This window comes from Hippocampus bargibanti, linkage group LG17 (genome assembly GCF_051943395.1).
Source record: "Hippocampus bargibanti isolate YZ-2025 linkage group LG17, ASM5194339v1, whole genome shotgun sequence".
NCBI lineage: Eukaryota > Metazoa > Chordata > Actinopteri > Syngnathiformes > Syngnathidae > Hippocampus > Hippocampus bargibanti.
In genome coordinates, this window is record NC_142750.1 from 13582183 (window position 1) to 13607556 (window position 25374).

General features: G+C 43.4%; 3 protein-coding genes across 3 annotated transcripts; 2 read left to right on the top strand and 1 right to left on the bottom strand.

Annotated features, from left to right (window-relative positions):
* Positions 1-369: 369 nt before the first annotated feature.
* On the bottom strand, positions 370-5686 carry LOC148885868 (5-hydroxytryptamine receptor 3A-like). Its single transcript, XM_089019477.1, has 9 exons — positions 5176-5686; positions 4288-4433; positions 4171-4215; positions 3980-4086; positions 3736-3905; positions 1863-1978; positions 1412-1622; positions 1193-1342; positions 370-943 (listed from the first exon to the last, which is right to left on the bottom strand). The coding sequence occupies exons 1-9, from the start codon at positions 5267-5269 to the stop codon at positions 693-695; spliced, it is 1290 nt and encodes a 429-aa protein (XP_088875603.1). The 5' UTR covers positions 5270-5686; the 3' UTR covers positions 370-692.
* A 2356-nt stretch (positions 5687-8042) lies between these two features.
* On the top strand, positions 8043-13662 carry LOC148885869 (inward rectifier potassium channel 16-like). Its single transcript, XM_089018735.1, has 2 exons — positions 8043-8277; positions 12181-13662. Exon 2 carries the CDS (start codon positions 12212-12214, stop codon positions 13307-13309), a length of 1098 nt encoding a protein of 365 aa, XP_088874861.1. The 5' UTR covers positions 8043-8277; positions 12181-12211; the 3' UTR covers positions 13310-13662.
* A 3268-nt stretch (positions 13663-16930) lies between these two features.
* On the top strand, positions 16931-24556 carry LOC148885870 (inward rectifier potassium channel 2-like). The gene is made up of 2 exons (XM_089018917.1): positions 16931-17018; positions 20716-24556. Exon 2 carries the CDS (start codon positions 20921-20923, stop codon positions 22226-22228), a length of 1308 nt encoding a protein of 435 aa, XP_088875043.1. The 5' UTR covers positions 16931-17018; positions 20716-20920; the 3' UTR covers positions 22229-24556.
* Positions 24557-25374: the final 818 nt, after the last annotated feature.

Here is a 25374-nt window from a genome sequence, read left to right on the forward strand (position 1 = left end):
ACTTGGGAATTTCTAAATTACTCAATGGACATTGACATGCAGCAGGCGTTTACGGAAATCCACTTGAAAAAATATATTTGCTCAAACTCGAGGCGACCCTTCCATAGTTTATACTGTAAAAGCGAATACACTGTTGCCTGTAATAGAATACAACTTTTTAAATAAATTAATATTAATACAGAATTAAGGATATACATTACTGCAGACGTTTGCAAAACTAATTGAATTTTGTCAGCAATGGCGTGCTGTAGGTCGCTATCAAATGTGACGAATAAACTACGCATGCGTAGAAGGTATGTTTACAAATTTCACTTCCGTATACAGTTTCGGAAAAGAAAACCAAAACGGTAGAAATGCCCCAGGTTTGTTTTCTCATTTTACTTGCAAGTCCGGAAACCACAGCAATTCCGATAAATACGTGTACTGTATGAAAACGACTGGAAATGGTAAAAGTACGGATTTATTTCTGTAAAAGCACAGACTCTGAAAAATCTGTAGTACTGTACACAATTAATGTTTACTTCCAGTTGCATACACCGGCCTTATATAGTGAAACTCGATGCCCAGAGTAAATCCATTGAAACATTTATTTAACCCTAAAAATAGCGTTTTCCAAGAACCCATCAAGTACAAATAGAGGAAACCCCTTCAGTCACAAATATTTATACTTTGTGTTATGGCATCACTGTCATTTAGAAGTATTCAAAATAATTCACTTCGCATTCATATTTCACCATCACAGTGATCATAGTGCAAAAGTAGAGCGTACCCAGAATTAAATAGAACCAGAAAAAGGCTTTGTCAATCCTGTCAGCGAGCGCTTCATTGCGGTCGCACTTCTCTTCCTTGGCTTTGATTGCGTCCAGGAAATCGGCCACCTTTCGATTTATCTGAGTTTGCTCCGAGTTGTCCAGCTGGATGACACTGATGTCTGCTTTAACTTCTATCAAAACACACAATGACAAAATGACAGGGTTGCAATGGCAGAGTAACTGTCGACAATTTTTTATAGGACATGGGGGAGCTGGAATTCTGATTTTTTTTTTAGCATTCTGCCCTACTTCTGATTTACCCCTACCTGTACCAAAGATACATGTACTGAAGCGTCACTGCGCCTCAAGTCTAGGATTGACAATGTCAATATTTCATGTTGCCATATGCCCCGTGAACCCTCATGTGCAAACTCACTCACCCTCATCAGCTCCACTTTGCTGATATGCTGGTTTCGCTCTTCTGGAGAAGCAGCAGAAGAAGAGGCGTCCATCTTTGGCTACCCGCGTGAGCACCATGGACACCAGCATGCTCACCACCAGCATGACCAGGCACACGCAGAAGTGGTACTCTGCAAGCACAAAGCCATCACAGTCGGTCATCAGATTTCACGTCACCATAAGCGTCGGCACCAACTGACTTATGACGGGGCCGCACTCGCTATCGCCGGGCAGTTGGTCGTTGAGGATAAGCAGGAACATGGTGAAACTGAGCACCAGGGTGACCTTGAAGGAGTTGCGCTCACCACAGCTCAATGGCAGGGCAAAGCTCACCATGTCGGCAAGGATGAGCAGAATGCTGGGAAGCAGCAGTGTGATGAAAGGATTTTGTTCCCGAATCTTCAAAATCACCTGGACAAGGTGTACGAGAGTTCAATGCAAAATGTATATAAACATATATGCGATCTGATATAAAAAAAGAACAATAGCACAGCATTGTAAAATTAAGATTAAACACAATAAAAGTGAATAGATCAGGAAAAAAATGCAAGTGATGCAACAGCATCTCAAAAGTTCCCTCGTCACCTCAGCCTCCCAAAGCAAAAAGCAAGGGGAAAAATTACAAGAAAAATCAACATAATCTGACCTTACCGAGATAAAAAATTTGTCATCACTTGGCGATAAGAGGTAAGCGCCCAACGTTTCCCAGTCGCCATGGCTCCCATCAAACACCTCCACCCTACCGATTTCCATGGTGGTACCACATCCTGGGAATAGACCAGGCATACTCAGACAACTATCAATGTGACTGCAAAAACTACAGTAAAACCTAGGTTTTCGACCATAATCCCTTCCAGAAACCCGTTCGAAAACATGATTTGGTCGAAAACCGAAAGATTTCCCATTATAATCAATGTAATCAACGTCTGTTTTTTTTAATGGTGATTGAACAATCCAAACACGGCTGCTCACAATGGAACGTTCCACAAAGATAATGCATCGATCACAATGAGACGTGACACAAGGCAGTGATGTATAAGGAAGCGGAGGGGAGCCGAGTGCTGCATTCAGGTGCGCTCAGATTGCAGAGAACTGGTTTTCGGTTGTAAACCAAGGCATGAAAAAAAACATTATTTTCATCGAAAACCGAATTGGTTAAGAACTAAGACGTTTCAAAGCAGAGTTTTCACCGTATTACAAATACGGTGAAGCCCAAATACAGGTTTACAATGCCCAAATACAAATACAGTGATACCTCGGTTCTCGACCATAATTTGTTCCAGGACCCTGTTCGAAAAGCGATTTTTTTCGAACACCGAAACCATCTCTTTGCTCCTGCCACTTGCCAGTTGACAGTGGGGAGAGGGGGGGGCGGGGCGGGGCTGCCTCTCCCGGCCGTTCTCCACCTGCTGTCAATTCTCTAATCACCGACACGGGGCATTTATACGGTTCGCGATCACCTCGTCAATGCCGGATGATTGACCCACCTCGCCACTGTACCCGGACTCTTCTTTCGATGCGCGAGTGTATCCGGTCCGAGGTATTTTCCCTGCGTCCCGTAAATTTATGTCATCTTCCGGGATTGCGTGATTTTGCACCCTCGTGTGCCATTTGCTTTTTGGCGTAGTAAGCGGGTCGGATCACCCCCTGCCTTCTTACTCGCTGTGTTTTCTTTTATTTGTGAATAAACATCCTGCTTGGGTAGTACGTCTCTGCCGCCTGCTTTGGGATCCCAAACATTCCACTACGTTCCGACGAGTCAGCTGCCGTCACTCTCGCTCGGAACGGGACAGCTACGGATGACGCGGCTACGGGATGTTGTTATCTCTTCAAATATCTATCCAATGACACTTGCTCTCACTCCCACAGTCACATCACTAGATTTCACAGCCTCCTTATTCTTTAATATCGTACTGATCGTAGATTTCGCCATGCTGTATTCCCTAGCCAGATCAGACACTCGCACACCTTCATATTTTGCGATTATTTCTTTCTTAAATGCAATAGTTGTACGCACTACTTTTCTTTTGTCAGTTTAAGCAGCACTTACTTTCTTTGGAGGCATGATTAGGGGCTAAAACTCTTCGTACACCTATATTAAACGCTAGAGCAAAACGCAGCACGTCCGCAAGCGACAACAGTTGGTCACGGAGAGAGCGATACACCCGTACGCCGCTCAGCACCCCACCCTCGCGTACGCACGCGCCGTATTGGCGTTCGAACACCGATTGGTGTTTGAACTACGAAGCAAGAATATCTCGAATATTTTGTTCGAACTCCGATTTGTTCGAACTGTGAGGCGTTCGAGAACCGAGGTACCACTGTACAAGTGAAATTTCCCTGCCCCCTAAGGACAACAATAACTCAAAATTCTTATTTTAAAAAGCACAGATTAAACTTTTTGGGGCAACATTGCTAAAATCTCATCCAGTTATGAGACTAAGAATGATGACCTTTATCTTGACCTTATGTCACATCTCAAACGAGATGGAATTTATTCAGTCCAGGGAGGTGCAAGGCTTACCTTCAGTAGACCAGGTTTGGAGAACCACGGGACATTCGTCCTCCGCAAAGGGGTAGTTAAAGAGGTTAAAGTCACAGTTGACCTCGGCCGCCATCACCACCCTGTGTTGCAAAGTGCCATTGCTGAACACTATCAGGTCACGGAAGCTGTCTTGTGTGCTCGCCTTTATGCTGAAGTAGAAGTAAAAAAAAAAGAGCAAAATGAAAAAAGTCCAACGTCATGGCTGCACATCAGCCCTTCTTACCCATTGGTCACAAATATATCCGGGGTCCAGACTTTGCTTACGGGCAGAATGACCTCGTTGTACGGGTAAACGGATTGGTCCCAGTCCAAGTCATCATCGGTCCATTCCTGCGGTCGCAATCCAAGTTAACACCAACTGTGATACGCTTGCCTTGCTTGGGATTTGATTTGAACAAACATCTCATTTCTTACAATGGTGGCCCATAAACGACACCCTAAACGAAGATTCTTTGTGTCCTGAAATACAACAGCATAGACTCAAATGTGTGGAAAGTACAAATTGTGCGTAAGTGGAATTTTGCTACTTACAACTTTAATGGTCTGATACTCAATGGAGGACACAAAGATGTACTCAGAGCAGTTGTTGTGCTGCGGCTGCGTTATTAACTTTTTGTTGACAAGCTGGTTCGCCAGACATCTGCGGCTCGTGCAGTTGGTCGTAGCATTTGCGTCTCCTGAAGAACCAGAGTGGTGCAACTTTTACAGAAAACTACAGATCAGAAATCTCTTGGGATACCTAACAGATGAAAAAAAAAATCGTAGAAAGAAACAAGAGAATATCTGCTGGCAAGCACCTGCTCGTGTGGACTTCACTTGATTTTTTTCCCCCTTTTCCAATACAGGAAAATCAGCAAAATGTCATGACAAAAAGAGAACACAAAAACTTTAGATTGTTCAATAATTTCAGAAACTAAATATCGGAACTGAACTACAGAATTGCGAAAGAAAATATCAAATTGATGAAATTTGGACAGAAATTTGCACCAAAGCAAATTCATGACTTGCCCAATATGTCAAGTGGATTTGGATACATTCTGTGAATTGGCACAAAAACTTGCCAATAAATCCATCCATCCATCCATCCATCCATCCATCCATCCATCCATCCATCCATCCATCCATCCATCCATCCATCCATCCATCCAGTTTCTCATCCATTTTATCCTCACAATGGTTACAGTCTACCCTGGAGTGCCTGTTTAAAAGTTAGAACTCCAATTTTGATTGACACTCCAGTGGCCCAAGTCGAAGCTGAAAAATGTTCCCGATTTTTTTTTTTTACCTGAAACTGACTTGTTTTTAATTCTGTTCATTCCGAGACTGTACAAACACAAAAGTAGCACCTGGTCTCTCAGGAATCACACAATAATCTGAATTCTAAAAAAAAAAAAAAACTCAGTTGCAGTTCCCGCTTACCTACAATGAGTAGTAACCATAGAAGCACTGCCCTCAGCACACTCGAATCCGGTTGTGTTTGTGACAACGCCATTGAAGCCAAATTTGACAACATTCAAAATCCAAACTGATGAGTTGTCTTCTTTGCTTTCCGATCTCTTAAATATGGCCCCAGTGAGTGACGCTGCAGTAATGTCCCGGCACTAGACAATTGCACCGAGCCACAAAAGGTGCAAAAATGTCCCCGTGATTAAACTGTTCAAACAACAATATGGCTCTATTCCTCTCAATCATCAATGTGCCAGCTGTTATTTGTCTTTCTGCTTGACAATGCCATCTACACTTGAGTTGACTGAACTAAGCTCGAGCTTCCTGTCACGAAGGTCTGACAAAGACTTTGCGGTTTCTGTTGTTTTTTTTTTCATGGTTTTGGAAAGCGAGGCATATCTCAGACTTGTTGTTTTGAAAGCTGAAAGCGCGATGCTTGCGTGTCATTTTACTCGTGTTGACTTTGACAAACTAGCTCATTAAATCATCATGCTGTACAAACAAACTTGCCATGTACGTTCATTCGCATTAGATATCAAATTTTTGTCTGTCTTGATTCCCACTTAATATTTTATTATTTTTGTTTAATTCTCATTTTGTCACTTTGTTTAATACCCAATAGAGGATTTGCATCAACATGTACATTATATATATATATATATATATATATATATATATATATATATATATATATATATATATATATATATATATATATATATATATATATATACAGTAAAGTCTCGTTATATTGATATTCTCGGGAGTCGGAAAAAATATCGATATAACCGGACTATCGATATATCCGATCCTGCGGCATGTAAATTTTCTCCTTGCGTTCATAGAAATAGTATCGTAATAAGCAGTACTATCGATATAACCGATATCGATATAACGAGACTTTACTGTGTGTATATATATATATATATATATACAGTAAAGTCTCGTTATATCGATATCGGATATATCGATAGTCCCGGTTATATCGATACTATTTCTATGCACGCACGGAGAAAATTACATGCAAACAGGGTCGGATATATCGATAGTCCCGGTTATATCGATATTTTTTCGGACTCCCTTGAATATCGATATAACGAGACTTTACTGTATATCGCATCTCGTCCATCTCCGCTTTCATCAGGGTGCTCTGGTTCCCCAGCACCTGACGCAGACCTTGTTTGGAGCAGGCGACGTCTGAGCCGGCATGTCACTCGATTTATTGTCTCTCATCATTATATGATGTAGGCATTAGCATGAAGGGTCTTGCCCAAGGACCCACACTGGATGATGTTTTTGTGCTCATTTTCTCTGCCCCAAGCAGGATTCGAACTCGTCTCCCGTATGCCAAACCGATGCCTTATCAACTGAGCTATCCAGCCGCAGACATTGAAAACAGCTACAAGTACCTCGGTATACCACTGGCCAATGGCAACCTCGAACTAGCAACAAGGAAAGCGGCTACAACCAAATACATCCAGCGGGTGAGGCAAGTCCTATAAGAAGCCAGCTCAATGGCAAGAACAAGACCCAGGCAATAAACAGCTATGCCCTGCCAGTGATCAGATACCCTGCACTAATAATAAGGTGGCCAAAGGAAGAGATTCAGACCACGGATATTAAGACCCAAAACTCCCCACCATGCATGGAGGGTTCCATCCCAAGTCCAGCACCCTGAGATTGTACACAAGCCGTAAGGAAGGAGGCCGGGGACTAGTGAGTGTGAGAGCCACTGTGCAGGATGAAACATCCAAGCTCCATGAATACATCAAAGAGAAGGCTCCAACGGATGATGTACTCAGACAATGGGGAACAGAGGATGAGGTGCTGGAAGAGGGACAATCATGGGAGGAAAAGCCCTCACACGGGATGTACCACCGAACCATAACTGAAGTGACTGATCTCAAGAAGTCCTATCAGTGGCTAGAGAGGGCTGGCCTAAAGGACAGCACAGAAGCACTCACCCTGGCTGCTCAAGAGCAGGCCCTCAACACCAGAGCCATAGAGGCACGGATATACCTCACCAGGCAAGACCCAAGGTGGAGGTTGTGCAAAGAGGTACCCATCTCAAAACTCACTTGAACTCTTTGGCATTCGGCTCAGCATGATTCCAACTTGATCTTGGTTTCACTCCCTGTTGCTTTCTACTAACATTGTGACTGGTTTATGTGCTGTATATGACGCCTGTCCCTGTTAAGTGCTTTGTTGCAGCTTCAGCTGTTGTTAAAGCGCTATATAAATCAATATGTATTGTATTGTATAAGAAATGTAGTCTGTCATGCGTTTCTTGTTTTAAATGTACCAACAGCTGTTTTTTTTCTCGGCCCGTCACGTTAAAATATTGTTTTTTTGTGTGTGTTCTGTGTGTTCAATAATGGAAGTGTTAAATAGAAAATGTTATCACTGTGGAATGCCTCTTATCTCCTCCTTTGCACATCCTCACACTGTAAAATGTAACCCATACATTATAACAACCACGAGTGAACTTATTTTTCCAACGCCGACCCCAACAGTTTGTTGCTGTCGACCTCTTTCTGGATGCCGTTATGGCCACAATAAAGGTGATCGAAAATCCAACGACTCAGTTGTGATCCCTCTCCGGCTTATCATGGACCAAACGGAGGACAGTTGAGATGAAAGAAAATCCCGTGCCAATAACAGTGCCTCTCTCCGCCTGATTGAGCAAAGGTTAACTTTCTGTCTAATGAATCACGGAAATGCTTGGAGGGGAAAAAAAGAAAAAAACTGCTCAATGGCCTATTAATATTCCGCCCATCTGCGTCAGACCCTGCAAGACTTGAAAAGTACAATAAAACTCACATTTCATCACCCACATGTAAAACAAAGCCAGGACAGCTGATTGGTGTGTGCGTGTGTTTGTCCTAAGCAACTCCTAAAGTGTTCTACAGGTCATAAATTCTTCCAGATTCTCCAATAAGACATGGTGGCAGAAATATCAGAAGGTAAAAGAGGGGACTTTGCCTGAGGACCAGGCCGAACTCTGCACACTCTCAAGTAGCACAGAGGCCACACTTCTAATGATTTTTAGACACTGGGAAAGTACCATCGGACCAGGTAAGTAAGTCCATTCACATTCATAATAGTTTCTCTATGAGGTTATAAAGGATGTGTTTAAAATGCCGGGCATGTTAAAACGCACATGCACGTTATCTTTCGTACAACAGAGACAATTGTTTTCATTCCTTGACGCTACACAAACGGTGGAGTGACTCATGGAGGAAGACAATGCTCACAGGCATCTGTTGTATATTCTTTGCAAAAAAAAAAAAAAGATAACATTATTGCGGTTTAGTGAATAGTTGACTCCACGTATAGCTGCTTGATATCTATACTGTATTGTCCTGCCCCGGAAGGATCATTGAAATGAAGCACAAAAATTTTGATTTCTAATCCATATCAACATTTTGAGGGGATTGTAATTTGGCTTTTCAGACCGTTGTCATGTATATCATGTTTCCCGGTGTATAAGGTGGACCGGAGTATAAAACGCACCCCCAATAAATGGTGAATTTTGAAACGTTTTCAATACAGTATATAAGGCACGCTGGACTATAAGGCGCAACTTCAATGAATGAAAACTGTTTTCCAAATATAATATTAAAATGTATAAAAGTTTTCCAAATAAAAGGCCCACCACAGTAGAGCCTGGGTTTACACACTACTTCTTATACAAGGGGGGAATAGAGTCAGTGGCTGCTGACAGTAATTGCGAGACCTGTTGGGGCTAAATGTTACTTCACATATAAGGCGCAGCGTCATCTTTGGAAGAAAATGAAGGCTTTTGGATGGACCTTATACAACGGAAAATATGGTAGTTATTTTTTGGATGCTTATGCCACGTTCTTTCTGTAAATCATGGCGTCAAACTCATTTTTTTCGGCGGGCCACATTGTCCTCTCAGGTGCCGTTATGAATTTGGGGAATCCATTAAAATGATTCATCCACTGCACATCTTACATGTAGAGCACACAACAAATTAATGAATAACTAGATTTCAAATTTGAAGTAAAAAATAACGACTGTTATTGAGGTTTACGTGGGACAATTTGAAATCTTGGTTCGGACTTTAACAAGCATCATGGAATTTCACAAGTTTGATTTGCTTTCACGCGCTGAATAAAATGATGTGGTGGGCCAGATTTAGCCCCTGGGCATTGACTTTGACACCCAATTTAGAGTCTAAATTAGCAGAAAAGTAAAATGCTGATGTCATACAATAACTTTATCGTCCTGATCCTGTTGTTTCCCATTTTCCACTTGTATGCTTTGACATTTACATGACTGACCTAACTCAAGATGTGTTGGGAACACGGTGATATCACTAAAAGTTGTCAAATTAAAGCACATCATAAATCTGGTCTTATCAGTGATGTGCTCCCAGGTGACACAATTGGACCGTGGGAAAAAAAAAGTGTGAATGACTATACAGCTTTAGAAATGTTTTCGGCACGTAGCACTAAGATGTCTTCGGGTTTATCTGAGCAGCTGTCAAGATTACTGATTTTGATGGATCACAGGAAAGTGAATGAACTATCGACTACCGTGTCCTGGAACATTTAGTGACGATTATGCATGGCCAGCTGATTGAACACACCTAACTGTCCCTAGGCGTGAGTGTGAATAGTTGTTTTTCTCTGCTTGCCCCGCGATTGGCTATCAAGCGGTTCAGGGTGTCCCCCGCCTATTCCCCAAAGAGAACTGGGATAGGCTGCAACACCCCCGTGACCCTAGTGAAGATGGGGTTCGGGGAATGAATGAATGAATGAATGGAAAAAATATTCCAGGCATTGAACTTTTCCATCACCAAAATAGGAACTGTTAGGTTCGTTGAACAATAGAAAAATCAAGCAGGAATCAAAAGTAGGAACAAAAAGATTATTTAAACAGCATGGCCGAGCTGTTTGGGAGAGCTTTTGTAAAAGACCGAGAGGATGTGACGTCATGACCCGACATATAAGTATGAAATGGAGGTCCGGGAAAATAAAACGATGTGTAAGGAAATAAAAAGATGTTTAAAATGTGTTCGTGTAGCAAATTGCCCTAAGAGAACAGGTAGTGTTTTTTGTTACACTTGAACATTGATCGTTGTCACGTACAGCAAATGCAATAAAAAGAATTTAAATGGTTACAATAGAAAACATTGTAAAAGTGTGTCCTGTTTTGATGAGTCCCACTAGTTCCCGTGTCTGACTTTGTTTTTACAGTTATATTGACTTTATTGGCAATTGAGATTTTGATGCGTTTTCATCCAATCTTCATTTTTCAAAAATGGTAATAGTAACATGTTTTAATGTTCCTGGATGATATTTGGAGTTCATGCATCTTGTACATTGGGGTGAAAAAAATTGAGTTCTGATGGTATGTTAAAAGTTACACGAAGAAGCCATCGATGCTTTGCAAGAACAGCAATGTAAGTCCTAGTCAATAATCAACGAATGAGAAAGGTTATCATTGTTCTTAAGGTCAGTTCTTTAGTTTTGCCAGAGGCTCAGTTTGTCACGTTTTGCACGGTGGTGATGGCGGTTGTGGATCCCAAAAAGCAGGCAGGAGGGAGCAGGAGGTCGTGTTTGTAGAATTGTATTAAAATGAAGTCATCAGGAACAAAATGTAAAACATCAAAGTCATCTGAACGGAAAAAATACAAAGTATCAAAAGAAAACCAGGATTAAAAGTCCGCCAATGTGAAACAAACACATCCACAGCATACAATGCATACTCAACAATACAATGACCCGACACCGAATGGTCGTGCCGGGAGTCCTTTTAACTGTCAGTGATTGGGAACGACCAGCACCTGCAAGCACTACCCGTTGGTCGCCAATCCGAACGTGGCAGTCCGCCATTGATCGGGACGACCAGCACCTGAGCATGTGCAGGCGGGGCCGACAGCGCCACTTGTTGGTCGCCAACCAGATCATGACACAGTTGCTCTCTTGAACACGAAAATCTCACTTTTGCGCGGTATCTGAAGCAGTGGCCTGTCTGTACGTTGGCAACCCAAATTCTATTTGGTCAATGATATTCCATTCAACGATTTTCCAACAGTCTATTGTCGTCAATTTGCATAATTTCTCGTGACTAAATTGCTTCCAGTACACGTGAATGTTAAGATTCTTTTGATCAGTCAGACTTCAGCCTCATTTTGTTGCCCTTGTCAGCCATGTGACGTGATGGCGCCCGTGACAAACTCGATGAGCAATTTGACGTTTTTTAACCATTCCTGTTTCATATTCATCATCACGGGACCGTATCATTCAACCATAACGATGTCGTTGTAATTCTGGAAGAAGTTTTATTCTGACCAACCAATTACTTAGTTGATCAGGGTAAAACTTATTCCAGCTGTTCTTTTACAGTATATGTTGCACAATGTACAGTTCTTTTTCTGAAACATTTTTTGGATAGTTTAGTCTTAGGTCATTTCTTTGTACATGTAAGAATTTGTTTTTGTTCTTTTCGCAACCCAACCCCACCCGTTTCAATGTTGCTGCTCAAGATTGCAAATTTCCCCACTGTGGGACCAATAAAGTCTTTCTTATTCTGATTCTAACTTAGACGAGAAACCATGTTGGGGGTCATTTTACTAAAGAACACAGGTGTCAAAGTCAAGACCCGGGGGCTAAATTTTGCCCACCACATTATTTTATTCGGCCTGCGAAACAAAATCAAACTCATGAAATTCCATGATCCTTGCTGAAGTCTGAACCAACCACGCATATCATGTTTTTATTGTTTGGGTGTTTTGTGTTAAGAAAAATCAACAACAACAACCCAATAATAATAATAATAATAATAATAATAATAACGTGATTTTATACCCTCATGTGCCACAGGGTGGTGACAAAGTACAACATTTATCTAAGTGACTCTTTTCAACTCCCACTTGGGAACAAAATGTCACCAATGAGAACTGCTTTGGGTTGACCCCTCAATGCTTACAACGTGTACTCTCCGTAGGGCCTACGGAGGTCACTGAACGGAGGTCATCATGAGCACCGAGAGGCCTGACGAGGTGATGGTCGACACTTCCTTCACCACAATTCACAACATTGGCAGCAGGCATGACGAGGGCCGGCAGCTTTGCTTCATGCATAAGGACGGCAGGTTCCCTGTGGTGTTCCACAGGGTCCCCAGGGACTGGAGTCCATACCTGGTGGACATCTTCACCACTCTGGTGGAAATCCGCTGGAGGGTGATGCTCCTGGTCTTCTCGCTATCCTACATCCTGTCCTGGTTGTTCTTCGGTCTTTGCTACTGGTTGATCGCTTACGTGCACGGGGACGCGAATGTGGACAGTCCCTGCATGCTAAACGTCCACGACTTCACTTCAGCGTTTCTCTTCTCGGTGGAGACCCAGGCCACCATTGGTTACGGCTTCAGGGGGATGACAGAAAACTGCATGATGGCTATTGTGGTGGTGACGATTCAGGATGTCGTGAGCTGCCTCCTGGACACCATCGTCATCGGTATCGCTATCGCCAAGATGGCGTCGGCACGTAAGAGGGCTCAGACGGTGGGCTTCAGCAGATTCGCTGTTGTTAACCAACGGGATGGGGTCCTGTGTCTGTCGTGGCGGCTAGGAGACTTCAGGGGAAATCATATATTGGAGGGTGTTGCCAAGGCACAGCTCATACGCCACTCCAAACAATCCGACAAACCCGTGGTGATTTCATACCAGGATCTGGACATCCAGGAGCGGGAACTTGCCCTTGTGACACCAGCCATCGTCGTACACAAACTTGACCCGGGGAGCCCACTGTACAATGTAGGACCTGACGAGCTTCTGGAGGAGGACTTTGAGCTTGTGGTGTCCTTCACCTACACGGACGACTCCACCGGTATGCTCCACCAGACACGTACCACATATACGTCTGCGGAGATCCGCTGGGCACAACGCTTCCTGGAGGTGTTGAAAGTAGGCAAGAACCATTACAAGGTAGATTATGCTCTATTCAACGAGACCACGTGGGTGGCCACCCCCATGCTGAGTGCTGAGCAATATGACCGGGAAAAGACTCGACCTGGTCTTTTGGTGAAGAGAGGACGTTGCTGTTTGGAAGAGGTCACACAACAAACCCATTTGTAGATGGAGCTTCACATTTGTTGCTATATTTAACACAGTTTATTCTATTTTGTTGTGCACGTGAAATTCGTAAGAAAATTTTCCAGATGCAAATCTTTTTTTTTTTGTGTATTCAATTGATGAAGGTTGAAGTTGTCAGTTTTGAACGCAAACCAACGGATACCTCGGTATCAGCTCAAATACTGCCATCTTGTGGCCAGTTTTACCCCGGACATTACTTTATTTGTAAATGAAAATAAAATAACATCGGAAAACTAAATTTTTGAAACGAAATAAAATGTACTAAAAATTAACCCATTCGTCATGGTCGAAAAAACACAAAATAAAAGTTACACGTACTAAACATATTATGGTCCGGCCTCCCTGTGTGTAGTTTGCATGTTCTCCCCGGACCCGCGTGGGTTTTCTCCGGGTCCTCCGGTTTCCTCCCACACTCCAAAAAACATGCATGGCAGGCAGATTGACCACTCCAAATTGTCCCTAGGTGTGAGTGTGAGAGTGACTGTTGTACGTCTTTGTGTGCCCTGCGATTGGCTGGCAACCAATTCAGGGTGTCAGGGTGTCCCCCGCCTCGTGCCCGAAGACAGCTGAGATAGGCTCCAGCAACCCCCGCGACCCTAATGAGGAATAAGCGGTACGGAAAATGAGATATGAGATGAGAAGCTATAACAATGGTAAAACATCCATCCATCCATTTTCCGTACCGCTTATTCCTCATTAGGGTCGCGGGGGTTGCTGGAGCCTATCTCAGCTGTCTTCGGGCACGAGGCGGGGGACACCCTGAATTGGTTTCCAGCCAATCGCAGGGCACACAAAGACATACAACAGTCACTCTCACACTCACACCTCGGGACAATTTGGAGTGGTCAATCTGCCTGCCATACATGTTTTTGGAGTGTGGGAGGAAACCGGAGGACCCGGAGAAAACCCACGTGGGTCCGAGGAGAACATGCAAACTCCACACAGGGAGGCCAGACCGGGACGCGAACCGGTGACCTCTGCACTGTGAAGCCGGTGTGCTAACCACTCGACTACCGGGCCGCCCATGGTAAAACATGTTGCTTAGAAAATATTGCTACCCCTACTAATAGAGTGGTTTTCAACCACTGTGCCGCGCACACTAGTGTGCCGTGAGACATCGTCAGATGTGCCGTGAAAAATTATTCAATTGTAACCGGCCTCAGGCCTCGGGGATACCTGGGTCGGTCCAAAGCGCTTCACAGGCAGGTAGCACTGTGAACGACGAGGAAAGACGACACGAGACAACCGTGTTAATCAGCTTCACACAACGGCATTTATGACCATTTACTTATCAAAACATCAATTCAGCAATTTCAATATCAGAATACATTCATGTGTAGATCTATACATTCAACATCTATACATTGTATATATCCTCCACATTCGCACATGCTTATGCACGTCTGCCCGCTCGTGTGTGTTGTACTGGGAACTACAATTGACATCCAAAAATCCAAATTCATCAAAGCCACAAAATATTCATCAAAGCCACAAAACAAGGTTTCATATCTAGCATCGCCCAATAAGTCCCCAATTACTTTAACATCTTGAGAATGTCTAACACTTATTATTTTGAATACATGTGAACGACGAGGAAAGACGACACGAGACAACCGTGTTAATCAGCTTCACACAACGGCATTTATGACAACTGCGCATGCGTGAGCTGAGCCTACATCGCCTTCCTCTGTTCCATTCACAGGCGCGTAGCGCCTTCTCCTGACTTGGTAGTCTAATCGACTAACATACAATAACAGAGGTCGTTTTTAACCCCCTACACTACCCCTACTAATAGAGTGGTTTTCAACCACTGTGCCGCGCACACTCGTGTGCCGTGAGACATCGTCAGATGTGCCGTGAAAAATTATTCAACGTCACTTTTTTAAATTTAAAAATTGCAAAAACATTTATTAACCATTTTCTGTAAAATACATTACAGTGTGTCATCGTCCAGTGCCCGTGCTGTCAATGCCGAGAGGGTAATTAAACAATTGTCCGTGTGGAATCAATCCGTGTGGAAACAATCAGATACGTGGGTCTGATTGTTTCTTTCCGCCGAGAACTTTATGATGCACATGGGAGGACGTGGTGAAAATCATAGAGAAGTTTTTAAAAAGTGCGACTGCAAACTCCGAATTGCGCTCTGTACAAGATTCTGACTTGAATGAAAGCCCTTGTATTAGTGGGGTGAAAGGCAACACTGTGTAGTGAAAGCTATCTTTCGTATGGATTTACTTTCACCGGGGATGAGAGGACACCGACTCCATTATGTCTATTGTGTGGCGAGAAGCTATCCAACAGCGCCATCATGCCGAGCAAGGTGAAACGTCATCCAAACGAAACACGAGATGCTTCAAAACAAGCCGACAGACTATTTAGTTCGCCTACGTGTAAATACAGAGAAACAGGCAACCTTTATCAGAAAAACCATAAATGTCAACGAGAAAGCGCTAAAAGGTTATTACCTAGTAATTTCACACTGACTGAGTATAAATAAATCGACAAATTATATTGTAGTGAAATATAGTGTTCAGAGTGTCATTTTATAACATTTTGGTGAGTAGTGTGCTGCAAAAAAAAATATAATGTAAAAAATATGCCCTGGCTCAAAGAAGGTTGAAAAACACTGTCATAATCCACGCTCACATGTACTCCTCATGAAGCTTTCATCAAACTGCCATGAATGTTCTTGTAATGTAGGAGGAAACCAGAATACTCGGAGAAAACCCACACAGGCATTGGTAAGTAATGCAAACTCCACACAGGAAGGGCGGAGCCAGAATCGAACCCGGCACCTCTGTCTTTTAGTCTCACAATTGAGAAATTCCCAATTCACCGCAGCGAAATGCTAAATTATGAAAGAAAAAAATATATAAATTATATAAAATCGATTTTTATACCGCCCCCCCCCCCCCTCTCCCCCCACACACACACAAACACACGCGAGGGTGCTCTCACACACACACACACGCAACACACACAAACATTATGCTTTGGTTCGGCGAGCACGGAAAAGTCGCTCATTCTTTCTATTGGCCAGCAGTGCTAGAGGCGCGGCCTGACCGGGACGTGTGCGTGCGCGTTTTAATCAGCGACGCTCTTGAAAGAACCACAAAAGAGCCTCTTGCTCGCGACGGTTATGGCACAATTTGACGCACCGGACCGGAGCCTCAGTGAGGTTGACAACAACAAAAACAACAACAACAACAACAACAACAACAACAAAAACAACAGTAGAGCAACCAGAACGAAACGGAGCGTGTGGCGCGTGTTGCATTTATGGGACATAAAAAAAATCAGGAAGTAGCACTTCTTGACAAGGGACATCAGGTGAGCGAGCATGTTCTTCTTGTAAGAATAATCAATCATGATGAGTGTTTCATTCGTAAGATAAGTAGTAATGATGGTAATAAATCATGTACCTGTGATTCTAATCATGCATGGCATCTACAGTACATGTTGTCATTTAAAATAGTCAAATGTAGTGAAAAAAAAAAAAAATCGTTAAAAAGCTATGATAATAATAAGTTGTACATTTTTTAAAAGAGTGTGACATCTTCAACATATAATACTTGATTTCCATATTCCCTCCCAGCACAGCACTTCTTCAAGCCGCATTTCTTGAAGAAGTTTCCATCGAGCGGCCTCAACTGTTGACCGTTTTGTCACTGCAGCAAATGTGATGGAATAGGTAAAAAAAAAGCACATTTCAAACAGAATTTTACCTGTACTTGCAGCTTGCAATTTCACAAAACGTAATTCCAAAAACGCACCGTTTGTCTTTGAAAGCATGGATGACTTTGTTTATGACTTTTCTTTCCAAAAGTATAAATTTTGGTCTTTGTGGTTCTTGGGTTCAAGCTACTGTTTAAATTGCATTTAAAAACACAATGTTCAACGCAATGTGTGCGCTCTGTCTCATCTTCACATGGTTAGCTGAGGAAAACAAAGACGACGCTGAGGGATTTGGGTAGCAGGCCGTGCATGTTTTTTCCCCAATGACTTTTCCTGACTTTCAGGGGACCGATTGAAGCATCAAGTTAATGAATCGACCTCCGTGCTTCCACAATTATAATTAAACCTCACAGATGGGCTTTCGTCACAGCGAGGTTCAGGCTGTGTCCTGGTTGCGGGCAGTGGATGTGAAATGGTAATAGAACGTCATGGCCAGCAACACCGAGTCAATATGTTTTCTAATTTAACTGCCTTTGCCGCTGTGTTACATATTACGCAAGGCTACTGTCGCTCGCAGAAGAGGAACTGATATACCCTCTCTAAATAGCAGTCAGGCTCATTTCGGCATTTGTTATCATAAATACCCCTGTACCAAGAAAGTCAGCTAAACTAATATTTGTTAGTTTCTTACATTTTTCTTGTGTGTCAAATACAATGAGGGCACTCAAATGTGGACTTTTAGTTTGCTCGCTGGATAAACGTGAAAAAACCTATGCAGATGAAATTGAACACATTGATACATGAAGCAAGAGCAAAAAAATGGCTTTAAAAGAAATACAGTGATACCTCAGCTTACAAACTTTATTGGTTGGTTTATAGTGTGAGGTGCAAAGTTTGTCTGCCAAACATTTATTTCCCATAAGAAATCATTAAAAATGAGAATAATCCGTTCCCAATTTTCTACAAAATGAGCCTTAAAAATACACAAAAAATACCTTATTTTATGTATAATAAATGTGCTATTGTATTGTAATTAAAGAAATAAAGTCTACTATATAATAAAGTCATTTTATTTACCTTTGTGGTGGTAGTTGTCAATGGATGACAAACTTCCAGGTTGCCTCTTGATGATATCCAAGTGAAGTTGCCGTGCTTTCTCAGAGATAATACCCTCACTCACAATGTCCCCTGCTAACTGCCTTTCGTTAATCCAAATCAACAGAAGTTTTTCAACCTCTTCTATTGCCTCAGACTTTTGCTTAGACAACACAGAAACACTTAGCCACATATAGCAATGGTCGACTTACAATACTGGTAGTGGGACGCTAAGTCACACAAACGCACACCTCGTTCATGTTTCTCAATGATCTCCTTCTTCTGCTCGACTGTAATTTTGTTTTGTGTCCTCTTCGGCTGAACACTAGCCTGTGTGGGGTCTTTTTCGATCCCATAATAGCAAATGTATCCTTGATAACAAACCACGGATACACTCAAGGAAAGGGGTGATGAAAACCAGTCCGCCAGCCACCGCGACACTGTTCGACAGTGTGGTTTGGTGTTCTTCCGCCGAAAACTAGCCCGCCAGCCACCGTGGCGCACCGTGTGGTTTGGTTCGTTTGCCGAAAACTAGTTTGTATGCCAAGATTATATTCTCGTAAATTTAATGCTCATAAGGCGAAAAGTTCATAAACTAAAGCGTTCGTAAGCTGTGGTATCACTGTACATGTACAAGTCATTTATATTATTTCATTAAAGCGAAATCATCTCCCGTCAGATAAGGAAATTTGACTTGACAGGATTTCTTTCAGCGAGTAAACAAAGGCCCGAAATAATTCTACCACTTGTGGAATTTCTCATTTAAGAGTCTCCGAGGAGTGCAAATGCAAACATCGAAATTTGACGCCCCGCAAAGAAGACTATTGTTAGATATCCTGCCAGATTTCAGTAATACAAAAAAATCAGGTCACAAGACGCTTTGAAAATACTGTAATAATAATAATAAAAACAATAATAACCGCAATATAATAATAATACCAAAAATACCAATAACAATAATGATGATAATAATAATAAAGGGCGGCCCGGTAGTCGAGTGGTTAGCACACCAGTTTCACAGTGCAGAGGTCACCGGTTCGCGTCCCGGTCCGGCCTCCCTGTGTGGAGTTTGCATGTTCTCCCCGGACCCGCGTGGGTTTTCTCCGGGTCCTCCGGCTTCCTCCCACACTCCAAAAACATGCATGGCAGCCAGATTGACCACTCCAAATTGTCCCTAGGTGTGAGTGTGAGAGTGATTGTTGTATGTCTTTGTGTGCCCTGCGATTGGCTGGCAACCAATTCAGGGTGTCCCCCGCCTCGTGCCCGAAGACAGCTGAGATAGGCTCAGGCAACCCCTGCAACCCTAATGAGGAATAAGCGGTACGGAAAATGAGATGAGATGAGCGATAATAATAAAAAGATCAGTGACCTCCCCCCCAAAAAAACAAATCTGAGATTTCAACCAACAAAGTTCTTCTCACATCCATCTTTGAGCTGTGAAACAAGGTGTGCCGAACGCGGGTCGCCAAGGGCAGTCTTGCTTGTTTGCCATCCGTACATCTTGCAACACAGCTGATTCAAGGGATGAGAATCGTTCTCATGCTTCTTCAGAGTTTGCTGATGAGCTGATCCTTTGAATCGGCAGAACCCTGGCCCATGAGTACCGGAACTGGACATCCCTGGAATTCCTCCAGTGGCTACAATACAAAATATATTTCCCCCCCAGGACCTTTGCTATGAGGCGCAATAGCTAACAGCAAGCTTTTGCGTTTCCGCTCACCTGGCTGACGGACAACAAATCCGGAGCGTCACTTCTTTGCTTGGGAATTTAAAATGATGTCCATGAGTTGTTTTGTAAAAAGGGACATCCACACAAGATGACATTTCAGGGTGTTAGCATGGCTAGCTGGCTAACTGCAGACATGGTAGAAACTGGAACTAGAATTAATAACTTGCCAGACTGATGAGTTCTTATTTGGTGAGGGACGCCATAGTTGGTCACTGATCGGAAACGTTAACATTTAAATTGTCTTTCCTAGTGTGGAGAGAAAAATGCTAGCAAAATTCGCTGATGCAAATAATGCTAGCTAAGATGCCATCCCCTTGCCAATCCCCTTGCCAACAAAAAACACATGTTTGTTTTCACAGTATACAGTCAAACCTGGGTTTTCGAACGTCTCGATTCTCCACCGATTTGGTTTTTGACCAAAGATTTTGGGTTTTTTTATGCCTCAGTTTACAACCAAAAATGGGTTCACGACCAAACTGAGCGCACCTGAATGCACCACTCGACTCCCATCTGCTTCCTTATACGTCACTTCCTCGTGTCGCGTCTCCTTGTGACCGACGCATTTTCCTCGTGTAGCGTTCCATTGTGAGCAGGCATGTTTGTATTGTTCAATCACTAAAAACAACAGACTTTGATTTAGAATGGGAAAAGTTTTGATTTTCGACCAAATTTATTTTCTAACAGGTTTCTGGAACGGATTATGTTTTTTATTATATAATCTAGTCTCAACCATTTCAGGACGAGAGCTGCTTTTTGACATCATGTAGTTTGCATTAGCATTGCATGATTTAAATAGAAGGAAATCACACATCTGCATGCACTTGATCTTCACTTTGGGTCCTGCCAATGACGTATAAACGGTGCTTCGCCTTCTCTGCCATTTCCACAGGCCACGCCGTTGATGAGAGGAGTGACCCTATCCAGGCAAAAGATCCTCGTCAAGGCCTCCCGTTGCTCCTCAGGATCCGCTCCTGCAGGAACGTTTCTTCTTGACGTGGCCTCGTGATCATTCGAAACTGTTTCTCCAACGCTTGCACCAGAAACTGAGACTGTTTTCCAGAGCGGAGGCGGCCCAGCCTTCCCGGGCGGAAAGGATGGGGAGCGTGCGAAGCCACCGCTACAGCATCGTGTCCTCTGAAGAGGACGGCATGAAGCTGGCCAACGTGGCCGCATCCAACGGCTACGGCAACGGCGAGGTCAACAAGGCCGAGCCTCAACGCCAGAGCCGCTTCGTGCGTAAAGACGGCCACTGCAACGTGCACTTTATCAACATGAGCGAGAAGGGCCAGCGCTATCTGGCGGATATCTTCACCACCTGCGTGGACATCCGCTGGCGTTGGATGCTGCTCATCTTCTGCCTTTCCTTCCTGCTCTCGTGGTTATTCTTTGGCCTGGTCTTCTGGCTGGTGGCGCTCTCCTACGGCGACCTGGAGGCCGAGGCGCAGATGTGCGTCTCCAACGTGGACAGCTTCACCGCTGCTTTCCTGTTCTCCGTGGAGACCCAGACCACCATCGGCTACGGCTACCGCTACGTGACCGAGGAATGTCCCGTCGCTGTGTTCATGGTGGTCTTCCAAAGCATCGTGGGTTGCATCATCGATGCCTTCATCATCGGCGCAGTCATGGCCAAGATGGCAAAGCCCAAAAAACGGAACGAAACCTTGGTGTTCAGTCACTACGCCACAGTGGCGATGAGGGACGGTAAACTGTGCCTGATGTGGCGGGTGGGGAACCTGAGGAAAAGCCACCTGGTGGAGGCTCACGTCAGGGCGCAGCTCCTCAAGTCGCGGATGACCATGGAAGGCGAGTTTATCCCCCTGGACCAGGTGGATATCGATGTGGGCTTCGATAGCGGCATCGACAGAATCTTCTTGGTGTCTCCCATCACCATCGTCCACGAGATCGACGAGGACAGCCCCTTCTATGAGATGAACAAGCAGAAGCTGGAGACGTCCGAGTTTGAGATTGTGGTGATCTTGGAGGGCATGGTGGAGGCCACGGCCATGACGACTCAGTGCCGCAGCTCCTACGTGTCTAGCGAGATCCTCTGGGGCCACCGCTTTGAGCCGGTGCTCTTTGAAGACAAGAACTTCTACAAAGTGGACTACTCGCGCTTCGACAACACCTACGAGGTGTCCGGCACGCCGCACTGTAGCGCAAGAGAGTTGGCTGAAAAGACATCCAACGCCTCCAGCCCCAGGAACTCTTTTTGTTATGAGAATGAGGTGGCGCTGGAAAAGATCGAGTTGGAGGAGGAGTTGGACGAGGCAGCGGATCACGGCGCGACAAGGAACGCCGAGAATTGCCGGCCCGAAGATGGCAACAATGACCCTGACTTTGAACAGAATTTGGACTCTTTGCCTTTTGATTCAAGACCTTTGACTGCTGAATCGGAATTATAACACTGCACTTTAAGATAGAATCAGGAGAATGGTTGTAACATTTTCAGTGTCTATGAAGCCCCCTCCCCCCAAAAATCATGGGAATGCAAAGTCTGCATTGTAGTGCAATAGTTCAAACCGAGTGAAGCTTCCCTCCTCCTTTCTTGATAGCATTTTTTTTTCCGATCAGGGACCATTGTCGTTTTTCTAAAGTCCCCGGAGGACTACACATTATTTAAGAACATGTTCAACGAAAGGATCAAAAAAATGTTTATTATTAGAAACCACGAGCATTTGTGAGTTGAATATCTCTTCTAAGGTTGTATTATTTTAAAATGGTCGTGTATGGCCAACGGGCTGAGAGTTCCTTGGCCCGCCTTTGCAGATATATGCATTTTGGGATCCACCTCTTGTGGCCTATGTTTTGAACAGAAGGTTGCCTCTAAAATTAATATGCAGGGTATTCTTGAAAGTACAAACACAAAATTTGGATTGGATTGGATTCGCCTTTATTCGTCTCGCAGTGGAGAAATTTACATTTCACAGCAGCAAAGTTATGAAAGGAAAGAGGAAAGGAAAAAAATAATTAGAAAAACAAAATAAAAGAGCTGCTGTAAAGGCAGCCAGTCTTGTGGCACCATTTTGAAGTCAAAACAACAACAAAAAAACAAAATAACAAATAATTTCTGCCCACTATTTGTTGTATGAAGCAGTTTTAGATGAAAGAGGAGAGGATCAAAGAATCCTTTTCACCAGTGGACCAGGGACGTCATGGTGGAATGTGCACGTCTACTACAAGCTAAATGTTGAAAGCAAACACTAAACTGTAGCATCCATTGACGAAAAGAGAAAGTGTCACATCTCCTGTGCCACGTAAATCCGCTTCGATTCCAAGCCGCGACATCTGTCAAGAAGTATTCATTTCACAAGATCTTGATTCTTGTGGTTGTGAGGTCAGTAAGTGTTGTGTCAAAAACGCCAAAAGTACAGTCAAACCTGGGTTTTCGGCCATAATCCGTTCCAGAAACCTGTTCGAAAATTCCCATTATAGTCAATGTTTGCTTTTTTTTATCGTGGTTGAACAACACAAACATGCCTGCTCACAATGCAACGCTCCACAGGGATAATGCGTCAGTCACAACAAGACGCGACACGAGGAAATGACGTATAAGGAAGCGGAGGGGAGTCGAGTGATTCATTCAGGTGTGCTCAGTTTGGTCGAGAACCCATTTTCGGTTGTAAACCGAAACATGAAAATCCAAAATTTTTGGTTGAAAACCAAATTGGTCGAGAACCGAGACATTTGAAAACCCAGGTTAAACTGTATATGAAGTCCAGTGAAGCTCTGCACCAATAAAAACTACAAGTCCACTATTTGAAACAATCTGGTAAAATGTTGACTTCATATTTGCATTCATTGTCTTCCATAATTATGCTCCCTTTTCGGTGAGCCGTCCATTTACAATCCCAGTCATTTGGTCATTTTACTTATTTTTCTTAAATTGGAACATTTCATCCAATCGATTGAGCTCTCCTGGGTACAATGAGGCTTATGCGCAGTCATCGTATTTGGGAGGTCACTTCATTTTTTGTCCCGTTTTGTGCTTGAGTGAAAATGTTAATGAGCTGGTCTCTTTAACAAAAAATGTATTTATATTCTTTGGCAGAAAATTAATGACAGAATTCTGCCTTTTCCGTTGTGCAATAACTTGAGAGGAAAAAAAACCCTCGATGCTGAGCTGGGAATGTGGATGCCGTCGTGCTGCTAAGTAACATAACTTCACGCTTTTTATCTTGGAGCCAGAAATGTATTATTTGTAATTTTTACATCAACACATGCCGTCAACATTTTTTGTCTTTACTGATGAGCATGAATCCAGTATGCATTTTTTTCGTCCACACTTTGTTTGTTTTAGCAGATTGCTACCACTGTCTTCTTAGCTGAGGCCTAACATGTACATATGTAGCTCACGTCAATATCCTAACATTGATTGGCGGCTGCGATGGCCAATTGTTGGTGTCGTCTATATGGAGGTCAGTGTCGTGCACATTCGATTGAACCCTTTCACCCGTCACTGCAATCATCAGTGGACCCTTTGATTTGTCTTAATGATGTCTGGATTGAAGCCACAAATAAAACTCACGACCTTTATTTATAGCGACTTATACCTGCGAAATTCATGAAACTAGAGTATCACTTTTGCCAGCTTCTTCCCCCTAACTCATGTACCTGCCTGCACCAACCAGACTTATATGAAAAAAAAAGGATACATATTTTGTCACTCATGTTGTTCAGTTGTCAAAAGCAGTTTTGTCTCTTTGATTTGCAATAAAACACATTGAAAACGACTGCATTGTTTTCTCAGAAGAAGCGTTCCAGTCGATGCGGGATTGCATAAGAGACGATCAATGTGCTTGGCTCACAGATGAATGTGCATTATGACACATCGGCTCTGCAAATTTCATTCATTTCCGTGCCTGCCCTGAGACGTAGGCAGGGGCCCTATCGATCCAGATTTGATTTCGTTCTACGTATAGGAGCTTGGTTCCGCCTCCAGGCTTTTTCCACATTAGCCAATTAAAAGTACAACACAGCTCTGCTCAGAGTCTAAATACTCACTGCTGTTCTGTTTGTGTACATAAACAACATTTTACATGAATGCTGGATGAGTTATGCAATTATGTTTGCTGTACAAACTGCTCAGTCTGAGCATGTTTTGCATTGATAGGGGCAGCATGGAACTACTTTAACATTTTATTGATCTACTCATGATAAATACCCATCCATCTATCCGTTTTCTGATGTGCTTAATCCTTGCATAGATCACAGGGAGGGGGTGCTTGAGTCTAACCCAGGCAGGGGACACCCTGAACTGGATGCCAGCCAATCCCAGGGCAAACAGAAAAGAACAACTATTTGCGCTCACACCTGGGGGACAATTTATGTTGTATAAATGTTTTCGGGATGTGCAAGGAAACCGCAGGCAGACCCGGGGCGAACGTGCAAAATCCACACAGGGAGGCCAGAGCTGGAATTGAACCAGTAACCACTGGACGGATGGGCCGCCTCCATGATAAACCTGCCATCCAGCTTTCAAAATTTAACGAAAATGCAGAATATTAAAAATTCTTCACAATTTAGTGCTGACAGCAGTTTAAGCCTGAGT

Bases quoted from the DNA above. Each gene is read 5' to 3' on its own strand.
- LOC148885869 (XM_089018735.1), top strand. From the start codon at position 12,212: ATGAGCACCGAGAGGCCTGACGAGGTGATGGTCGACACTTCCTTCACC.
- LOC148885870 (XM_089018917.1), top strand. From the start codon at position 20,921: ATGGGGAGCGTGCGAAGCCACCGCTACAGCATCGTGTCCTCTGAAGAG.
- LOC148885868 (XM_089019477.1), bottom strand. From the start codon at position 5,269: ATGTTGTCAAATTTGGCTTCAATGGCGTTGTCACAAACACAACCGGAT. The intron at 4,434-5,175 runs GTAAGCGGGAAC...CTGGTTCTTCAG, and splicing joins ATGGTTACTACTCATTGTAG to GAGACGCAAATGCTACGACC. The intron at 1,979-3,735 runs GTAAGCCTTGCA...GTCTATTCCCAG, and splicing joins CCAAACCTGGTCTACTGAAG to GATGTGGTACCACCATGGAA.